Source organism: Styela clava, chromosome 8, assembly GCF_964204865.1.
Source record: "Styela clava chromosome 8, kaStyClav1.hap1.2, whole genome shotgun sequence".
NCBI classification, from domain to species: domain Eukaryota; kingdom Metazoa; phylum Chordata; class Ascidiacea; order Stolidobranchia; family Styelidae; genus Styela; species Styela clava.
The window spans coordinates 11,505,017-11,514,957 of NC_135257.1; the positions used below are offsets into that span (position 1 = coordinate 11,505,017).

Consider the following 9,941-nt stretch of genomic DNA (forward strand, 5'->3'; position numbering starts at 1 on the left):
TCAAAAAAGCTTGAGAAAATTGTATGACAACTAAAATCAGAATATTTTTTTAAATGATAGATCAATTATCTTGATGCCATATTTTTTAGGCATTGGTCCAGAAATTTAAGAGTTGATCCCAAAATTTGTCCAAGTTATGTATATTGAAATGTTCTGTATATTTGTCTTAATAAAAATTGAGGATCTTTTTGAATAACTTCCTGTTGAGCAATAACTTTTAGCAATTAACAACCATATTGTATTTTATAATTTGTTTAACTATTATCACGATAGAGTGGAATATAAATTTTTTTTCATTGAAATTCCATTTCCTTGTGAGGTAATCGTAACCGAACTACAAAGCTCTTCAGCAAAATAAAACTACCTTGTAATTTTTCATAGGAGTGCACAGAATCCCAGCCCACTTCCAACTGAACCTGATGTATCGCAGCAAAGATATGCTCCGGCAATTCCAGCGAAATCAACTGAATTATCAGCAACACCTCTTCGAAGTAAAAAATTTTTGTAATTTCTAACTATCAAAGTAAATGTTGTTATAAATTTTTATCCAGACAATCATGTTAATTTTACATTTCACAGTAAAAAAAGGATTGTCAACTTCTTCCAAAAGACATGATGGACGTGAGAACACGAGTACACCAACAAAACTCAGAAGAGTAAGTTCCTTATTTCACATTTATGAATTGTAAACAAAGGAGAGGAGTGGTGTTGGAGGAGTGATGTTGTAGTATCATTTGCAATAGTTATAGTCTGGGCATCATTATTCTTGAACTACTTGTCTTTATCCCAGAAAAAGGAGATTTTTTTGCCATTTTAAAAATTTCACTTTTGCAAGATAAGTTGAAATGGTCTTACGTTTACATCATTCAACCTAAGAATAGACTCAACTATGATGGAATCACAGGTTAAATATATCTGGTGGCAAAAATGAACAATCGACAAAGGAACCCATTTCAAAGACTTGTTCAGAATGAGGGCATGCCACCCGTATAAAATAGAATTTAAATATATATTGCCCGCTCATAAACAACAACATTTCCATCTTGGTTCTGCCATATAATTTCTAGTATTTGCTACTTCCAATCCCTCCAAAAAATACCAATGAACCTATTGTTGCAGGTTTGTGAAGGTATGTCTCATGATTCGGACAGCAGTACATGTAGTAGTAGTGGTGCTGGTCCATCACACAGGGTGAATGGAAGTAGATCTCGTCGTGGACCATCGTCATGTAAACACTCTTCGTCCACATCTTCATCTGCAAAATCATCATCTTCTCGACATTCACGGAGAAAGTTGTCAACTGATCCAGCATTCAATGTGCTTTTAGATGACGAGATGTTGCAAGATAATGAATCTCAGGTATATATATATGTTCTTTAGGATTCAAATTTTTAATGTGTTTACTAGACACAAAGTGTATATATGGAATGTTTTGAATTTCGGAGTGACATTTGTTGTTGAAATACGATAGCTATTTTTCGAAACGAATGGACTTTAATTTCATATTTTCAGTACTTAAAATATGGTCGGGCTCTATATTTTGCCAAAAATTTGCCGTTATATTTAAATTAGAAGGAGACTTTTTTATATATTGCTTGGCCCCTGATCTTCTCAGTGAAATCGGTTCTGATGCGTGACCTACGTGTCCATGTATTTGAGCAATGCTCTCCTTTTGATTTTGAAATGATAAGCATGAACTTGCTTATTTTTGACTAAACTGTGTTTGAATGCCTACTCTCTCACACCAACCCTTAGGGCTTTTTTGCAGTTATATTTTGACAGAAGAGAATAAGGAGTAAAAATTGTTCAGTATTTTTTTAGTCTTTGGATCACTGAAATTGATTATCTTCGTATTCTTCAGGCTTTGCTTCTCACAATCCTGGCAACACAGATTCGATATTGGTCGGATGATTTGGAAGCAAGAGTGTTATATGAATATTTAGCAGAAGCTAGTGTTGTTTTCCCAGAAGTATTCCCTATTGTGTAAGTTCCTCTTCAGTTATCTTTTCAGAACGTCAAAAATGTCTATTTTTATATTCAATTAAACATAAATGTTGCTTTTGTGACTAAACTATTGCTATATTCTGGCACATTTTCCTTGTCAAAATCTTGTAACACTGCCTTTGCACCAGGGCTGGGAAACTGGAGTCGGAGCACGGAGATGTGGCTTTTGTTCTTTGACATTTATATTTTCCTAACACTGCATACGAATAATCGAAGCAGCTCCCCAGCCCTGCTTTGCACAGTGTCTTACTCTATATGAGGTCATATGTACAAATCGTGGAATGGATGTGGTAACTGGTGATCGGGTACAGTTTCTTTCACCATTCATCCTGATCAATAGGAAATCTTCTGCCTTTTTCTTTTCTGAGGCACAAATGAAAAATCTTGATTCTAGGTTAATTTCAAGTGCTTTCCACTGTATTAATCAACAAGTTTCAGTGACTGTAGAGCATATCAGTGCTTTTGTTCAACATTATTGTTCAAAGGTATCCAGTAAATGCCCTGGTAATCCCAGCTTGATAGAAAGTACACAAAGCCACCCAGAGGGCAGCGATCCGAACCAGTAAGATTTCATTCATTTCAAACTGTAACAGAATTCCGTAGTGTTGGAAACCTTTTAGGAATATTGAAAAGGGCCTGTGTTTTGGTATAATGATCGAAAATTCAAAACTGTCAATTGTCTTGATTCATAACAGGCACAGTCTACTGGATCAGAAAATTAGTTCATTACTGAACAACTGCCAAGATCTTTCAATACTCAGTGCAGTACAAATGATTGTTCATAATTCTGTTTGTAATGATGAAACGAGAGGACAACATCAGACATCCTTTCTACAAAGTATGATTTTTTCTATTTGAACACTGTTGCGTGAAGATATTTGAGCATTTTTTATGACTTGTTTGTTTTACAGATATTGGATTTGGAGGGGTGTGGAAATATGCTGGTCCTTTTCCACAGGTAAGATGAGTTGTTATAGATACCCATTTTAGTTTGGTGGCTCAGATAGCTCTAAAATGAACAGCAAAATTCACACTCAGTGCTTTGTAAAAATCTTAATGTTTTGAAAATATGTATTGTGAATAGATTGGGACAGAGATGCTTTGAACACACTGCTGAACGTTACCAATGGTTGCCCTTATTTATTCGTAATGTTGTGATGCTAAAAACTAATAAACTTTTGAAACTATCAATACTTTACTTGTGTCATACAGACAGTAGCAGGATTTTTTTGTAATATGTGGGAGGGGGAGAACAGGGAAGATAAGAAGACTTAGTCATGACATAAAGCAATCATCAACCTCTTGTCTGCCCACCAGTCCTTGTAGGGTATGGGAATATTTAACCAGTCGTTACACTTGGCAGCACTCTTGATCACTAAGCCCTCAGTACTATGTTTGCAGATGCATCGGATTGAAAGTGGCGATATATTGGTTTAAAAATATAATTTTTTGTATCCTTATCCAGTCTGTCAACCTTGACAATACATCGACCTTAGTTAACTTGATTGATGCAGTTGTAACTGGGTATTTTGGTGATGTTGCTGATCTTACTCCTGTTGCATCTCGACAAAGTTTAAACAGCACATTATCAGCTGCATCTGGAGAAGATTTGAGATATGAAGAAGGTATTTTTCAACTCTTGGATTTTTTCATTAACAAATTTTTTTTGTTCCTGCTTGGTATAAAATTTCAGCATCAAATTCAGTTGCTCAAAATAACTCTCGTCTAAATATGTGTATTCTAAAATACTTGTATATCTAGATTTTACCATACAATATATCTAAATTTTATTCGCATTATATATCGTGGAATAACTGCATGATATACAATGCTTATCTAAAACTGAAAAAAACATTTTACACAAAATTCAGACCGACAAAGGGAATTTACCCGCAAGCTAGCTAGCTATAATGTTTGTATGATACATGGCTCTGTAGCATCCAGTTGGGTGCCAGCTGATTTCGCATATTGCTTTCTGGCCTTACAACACAAACACAGTATATCAGTTGCACCTCGTCTTATAATTCTCTTTTATAACCCTAAGCTTTATAAAACCAAATAAAGGGCATTCAAATAAAAGTTTCAAAATTTGCATCTGGCTGTTTCCAAAACGTTAATACCGAATAGTCCCATAGAATTTATATTTACTCAGGATCTGATGAAGGATTATCATCTGACAATCTCAGTGAGAACGAAGAAGCCATGAATGAAACGCTTCGTTCAAGCCCTCAAGCATCTGCGGCCCAAACACAAGCTCCTGCAACGTCTCCTTCTGGCAAAACACCAAGTTTTAGACAAAGGGGACCAAAACTGACTATTCCTATTTCTAAATAGTATCAGATAAATGAAAAATATTTCATCATCAGTGTGAGAGTTTGGCAAAATATATTCCGTAATTAATGCAGTTGGAATATTTTTGTCAAGTTTCAGAGTAACTTCTATTACATTGGTAAACCATGAAGATGCTCTGAACTATATTACAAGCTTATTAGACACAAAATCTGGACAACTTCAAATGACGTATCTTGCTAGATGTCGTTATCGTGCAATAGTGGATACAAGTATTTATAGACATATGAAGACATGTTTGATTTGAATGTTCTTATGGCATGCCCAAAGCAAAGTAATTTGCGCTCGCTCCAGATTGTTTGGCCAGAGCTTAGGATGTCTAGCAATGGATATGAAGATGACTTCAAAAATTTCCTTGTATTATGATCAGTGATGGTACATGACCTTTATTTCACTCTATGCTTTGATAGTACACATTCTATTTTTAATTTAGATGTATTCACGTATTGTGAATATTAGCTGGAGCAGTTGCCTAATGTGGCAGCTCATCAGCTATTTTTTCAAATCAAAAATGTTCGATGAAATTTTTCAAGATTGTTCATCAATCATGCATATTACACTGGGCTCCATTTTCGGTGCTGTTTTTTTTTTGTATTGTGTGATGAATGTTATCTGGTGCATGTTAAGCTGTGTGAGATTATAAGCTCGTTTGTGTCTGGTTGTGTATTAATGCACATTTTATTATATCAATTTTTTATATTCAGAACTGTTTTAATACTTTTATTGTAAATTTCAGAGAAAAGTTGTTGTCAGTGTGATTGTTCATACACATATATAATTGTACCCATATTGTCAAGCAACCCAAACTCATTGTTATCATGGCCTGGTGTAATCTAGAATATGGTACCAGTATCTTGAATATTAAAGTTTCTCAGTGTTATTTTTTATCCTGATACTGCGCACTCGATTAGTTGGTTTATACATGTAATCCAGTAGGGCCTCTTGCTGCCTACTTTATATAATGTGCATTAAAATGAAGCATTGCATATTGGCTCATATCTCATCTATTTTTTATGCAATCCGGCGTACAGTACAAAAATAGGTATGGATTGGACTTCAGACTGATTTTATCAGTAGTGTTTTTCGTAAGCACTTGTGAGATCCAATCACGCTTCTCTCAAATTCCTCCATGACACCACAAAAGTTTCAGAACCCCTGGGTCAACTTTCTTAGATGAATGAGTATTTAATTAGTATGTACTTGTAATGCTGCTACTCTTCTCTATCCCATCTATTTTGCTGTATTATTATCATTAAAAAAACCAGCGATGATACGATGATACACACAAAGAAAAATTCAAGAGTATAAAAAAATATAATCTATCTATACATAATTTAAATTGATATTTACAACTATTTAATTACCTAAGTCACGAAACCATGAATAAATTGGGGATCATGTGGTTGTGCAGCAGCATCAAAGAGAGTCAAGCCGGTAAGGTGCCAAACAGAAACCGCAAAAGTAGCAAAGGCTCGTATAGGCATTGGAACCGAACCATTGTGCAAAACCGCATAAACCTATGCGGTTTGGGAAACTGGTGTCTTTTATGGTTGGAGACAATCGCCCAATAAGATCTGTAAAGTATAAATAAGAAGTATGTATCCCAAATAATCTCATACAAACAACATAACCAGTTCTCTTGTGAGATACTATATTTGAGGAGAATGAGTTCTGAACTTTGAACCCTGAACATAATTCATTATAGCTGATTGGAGAACTGCTGCTCTTTGTGCTTCGTCCTCTCTCATGCGGTCGATTTCTTGCTCTATCCTTCGCAAATTCTCTGATAATTTTTCAATTTCTTTGTTCTTTTCTTCAATAATCTGTTTAAAGTAATGATAGATGTGTTTCCACATCAGTTATAATAGCAGGAGACAGTACGGCTAACACAAGATCATATTGCAAAATTTCCTTATTCAGGAGATCACATTGGAAATTGAAATCCTACAGGCGATTACTGAGTTAGTCAATGATGGATTAAATATATCTGAAGTTGATATAATAGCACAAATATATCTATCTGCACTCACTTCTTGTGTGCCGTATGTCTGTTGTTACAGCTTATCATAACAAAGGCATAGTTTTGAGTTGTCAAAGGTAATTGTTGATAATGATGAAGAATTATAATGACACAAAAGGCAGCATAAGCTTATGATCATGATCGAAACTAACTTTGTATTCAATATGTAACATCAATTCTTAAATTTCCCTATTTCTAGACAAACAATTTTCTAAGTTTATACTTAACACTACCTCTCGATTGTGGCCAGCTTGATCTCCAAGTTTAGTTTCTAATTCAACAATTTTTTCACGAAGCGTCGAATGTTGCATACACTCTTCTTCAAGTTGATTGACTCTCCTTTGCATATCTGTACGTACTCGTCCAACTTCAGCCACCATGTCTGCATCCTAGGAATTTTGAGTAAAGTCTACATGTTAACATCCAACCTTTGTCCACAGATTTACTATGGCGATATGTCATGCTGAACACATTTTGTATTAAGCCAAGATTGGTACAATTTATCACTATAGTATCATATTGCCATTAATAACACTAAGTATTTTAAAAGTAAAACAAATAATCCGTATCTCAGCACCTGAATCGTTATGACTAAATTTCAAAAGGCGTGCAGATTGGGTACAGTGGCCTAGGGTCAAATGTCCTTGACTATATTGGCATTGCCGGTTAAAAATCTCGAGTTCAAATACCACGCCACCGCCTCACTCAGAATGAAATAATTGGGTAGACAGTGTCAAACGAAAAGATTTCAGTCTGTCCAAACTACAGTATAAAACGCTGCACAAAAAATGATAGCCTGGAAGACTTACTTTTGATGCAAGTTGTTGTTGTAAGCTTTGTATTGTACGTCTTAGCCCTTCAGTTTCAACTGTAGTTGCACTTCTCATAGCTTGTGCATCAGTAACTTCGGATGAAAGACTTGCAACTTGTTTTTGCAAATCACCTTTTTCAGTTGAAGACAATCTCAACCTTTCATTGAGTTGGTTAATACTTATTTGATGTTCCTCCTGAAGTTGTGATCGCAATCTTCGTAATGCCTCATCAGAGTTGCTACGTTCCGCAATTAAGTTTGCATTTTGTGTACTCAGCTGCTCTTCTAAGTCAACATTAGTATGTTGCAACTCGCTGATTCTTTTACGTAAAGCTCGTTCAGTATCATCCCACTCTGTTTTAGCAACTTCCATCATTTTTTGATGTAAATTTGCCTGATCCTGAAATTAATGAGGTTTATTACAATAATTAGATTTAGCAAATGCATGAGGAAAAAAAGATGACAAACCGAGCAAACCCAACAAAATTGGTTGAAAAGTTAATAGGAATTATAGTGCAGCATATATGAATATTAACCGACATTGCTTTATACGTCTAGCAAACAGATCATCTAGGAGGCAGCATGAAATATGATCAAAATATTCAAACGGCGGTCTCTCGAAGCACAAAAACTGCAGCGTCAGAGAAACTTCTTTCTAAAAATTTGAAAGCGCTGCACTTGGTAGTCAAGAATAAAAGACAATTCAGTAATATAATCCTGATACTAATTTATTGTTGGGCAGCGCCCCGACTTCTCCGTATATCTGAATGACCTGAAAAGTAAAGAGGACAAACAAAACAGTCCATAGTCAAACGCATGCCCAATAAATAATAATGGATATATATAATTTAGATATTCACCTGCAACGCCTGTTGCTGTCGTCTCCTTTCCTCATCCAGTCTCTGATCAGCAGTATTTATAGTATGCCTGTTGTCAGATTTTAATTGTGTTACATTTTCTTTTAATGAATTGATACTGTGTTGTTGATTTTTGATTTTACTTTCTGCATCCGCAAATTCACCTTCCAAACTGAATAATTTTTCTTGTTTATCAGTGAGTTCCATCCGTAATCTATCTTCCGTAGCTGCTCTGTCTTCTCGTTCTTTCCGCAACTGTGCTTCATAATTTTTCACAACATCGGATGTTTCTTTACGAGAAAGTTCGATTAGTTTTTCTTGATCCTGAGCTTTTTGATGAGCGAGAGCAAGTGAAGCTTCGGTCATATCGAGTTTAGCCCGAAGAGCATTAAGACCTGATTTATTTTCCTGCAGTGCATTTTGCAACTGGCCTATTTTTCTGAGTGATGATTTTTTAGTAGTGCTGAGCTCAGCTCTGGATTGTTCCATTTCAGTTTCATACTCTACCATTTGTTTTCTTTTAGAATGTTTTAGTTCATTGATTTCCTGAGCCAGAATTTTCGTTCTGCTTCTATTCATGCTGTCGTGAAGTTGTCTGTCTTCATTAAACAATACGCTTTGCTCAATAGAATTGGACAATTCTTGTGGTAAATTATTCCCTGTAACTTCACATTTCACCAAAGTTTGGCTGTGTTGAACTGCGTTGTTTAAAGCTTTTCCACCAACCAAACCTATGTTATTCCATCTTACATCGAGACTGCGTAGTGTTTTGTTAGATTGCAATGCCAGAGCCAGTTCTTGTGCTCCAACATAGTTAAGTTGGTTGTTTCGAAGATCCAAACTCTCTAGACCAGTATTGGTTGCCAATCCTTCACAAAATGTTCTGAACGAAGCTTCCCATACACCTAAGTTATTCCACTCAAGACAAAGACATTTCAATGTATGATTTTCTTTTAAAAAATGACCAAGGGCATTAGCACTACCTTGACTAAGATTATTGCCACGCAAATCCAATCTTTCTAATGATGTATTTATGCACAAACCAGATAGCAGCACTTTTACGCCTTCTTCATTAAGCATACAATCGGTTAGCAGCATTTCAGAGAAGCCAATGTCGTGGCTGAGTGCTTTTCCCAAAGCGCAGCATGTTCCAATGGTCAATGTATAAGATGTTAAATCAAGTACACCAGGGCTGATGATGTCAGGATGTGCAAGAGATTGTATCCTTTCAAGAACTGATTCTTGGGGTTCAATGTAATTCTCTTTACAAATACGAAGATATGCACCTCGGAAATCTTCCATTGCCTAGTTTTATGGCAACCAAATTAACTGAAACAAGAAACCGACACTCAGAAGTCAGGAGGTGGTATGAAATGATGATTCTTGGAGAAGGAATTTACAGAACATTATCTTTTACAGGGTTACAAACAGTGGTGGGATTCAAAATTATAAGAATGGGTTCTCTTCTTTTATCTAACCCATCAACAACAGGTTCCTTAATTTCCGGAAATGCATGCCACTATAATCAGATAATACGGTGATAGCTATTCGTACAATGAACAGACATAAGCTGCATTAACGTCGCACGCTTTACATAAATCTAATACCTGAATGCATAACTTCTCAAATTACAAATATTACACTAGTCGTGTCCGTGTGCTGTAGTGCACATGTTAACGAATGGGTGCAGTGTCTAAACAAAAAACAAGAACGGGTTGGTTCACTGATTATCACGTCCACAGGCGGGTTACTGCAAACCGAATCCCACTGGCAGACTGGTTACAAATAAACTCAGGTTTTTTGTGACATAAATGTGAGTGCGTGGTTAAGTTAACAAAGTATCATGTATAAAACAAACATGGACATACAATATTTAAACAATGCATGTAGGTCTAGGACA

The 9,941-nt window shown here is 35.7% G+C and overlaps 2 protein-coding genes across 2 annotated transcripts in view; one reads left to right on the plus strand and one right to left on the minus strand.

The window, feature by feature from the left end:
- LOC120346733 (neurofibromin-like) overlaps positions 1–5,339 on the plus strand; it is a 43,792-nt gene extending 38,453 nt beyond the window's left edge. The window contains exons 57-64 of the mRNA XM_078115542.1: positions 382–491; positions 580–656; positions 1,120–1,359; positions 1,862–1,983; positions 2,700–2,842; positions 2,916–2,962; positions 3,470–3,629; positions 4,157–5,339. Coding sequence (XP_077971668.1) covers positions 382–491; positions 580–656; positions 1,120–1,359; positions 1,862–1,983; positions 2,700–2,842; positions 2,916–2,962; positions 3,470–3,629; positions 4,157–4,338 — 1,081 coding nt within the window. The 3' untranslated portion in view covers positions 4,339–5,339. The remainder of the gene's footprint in view (positions 1–381; positions 492–579; positions 657–1,119; positions 1,360–1,861; positions 1,984–2,699; positions 2,843–2,915; positions 2,963–3,469; positions 3,630–4,156) is intronic.
- Positions 5,340–5,553: 214 nt separating this feature from the next.
- On the minus strand, positions 5,554–9,448 carry LOC120346734 (leucine-rich repeat-containing protein 45-like). Its single transcript, XM_039416546.2, has 4 exons — positions 8,045–9,448; positions 7,183–7,584; positions 6,607–6,762; positions 5,554–6,176 (listed from the first exon to the last, which is right to left on the minus strand). Exons 1-4 carry the CDS (start codon positions 9,341–9,343, stop codon positions 6,003–6,005), a joined length of 2,031 nt encoding a protein of 676 aa, XP_039272480.2. The 5' UTR covers positions 9,344–9,448; the 3' UTR covers positions 5,554–6,002.
- Positions 9,449–9,941: the final 493 nt, after the last annotated feature.

What these genes read in the sequence shown, in the direction of transcription:
- LOC120346734 (XM_039416546.2), bottom strand. Translation starts at nt 9,343, where the DNA reads ATGGAAGATTTCCGAGGTGCATATCTTCGTATTTGTAAAGAGAATTAC. An exon ending in GACAGCAACAGGCGTTGCAG is followed by an intron (nt 7,585 to 8,044) that starts GTGAATATCTAA and finishes CATTAATTTCAG; the next exon opens with GATCAGGCAAATTTACATCA. An exon ending in AAGCTGGCCACAATCGAGAG is followed by an intron (nt 6,177 to 6,606) that starts GTAGTGTTAAGT and finishes TACTTTAAACAG; the next exon opens with ATTATTGAAGAAAAGAACAA.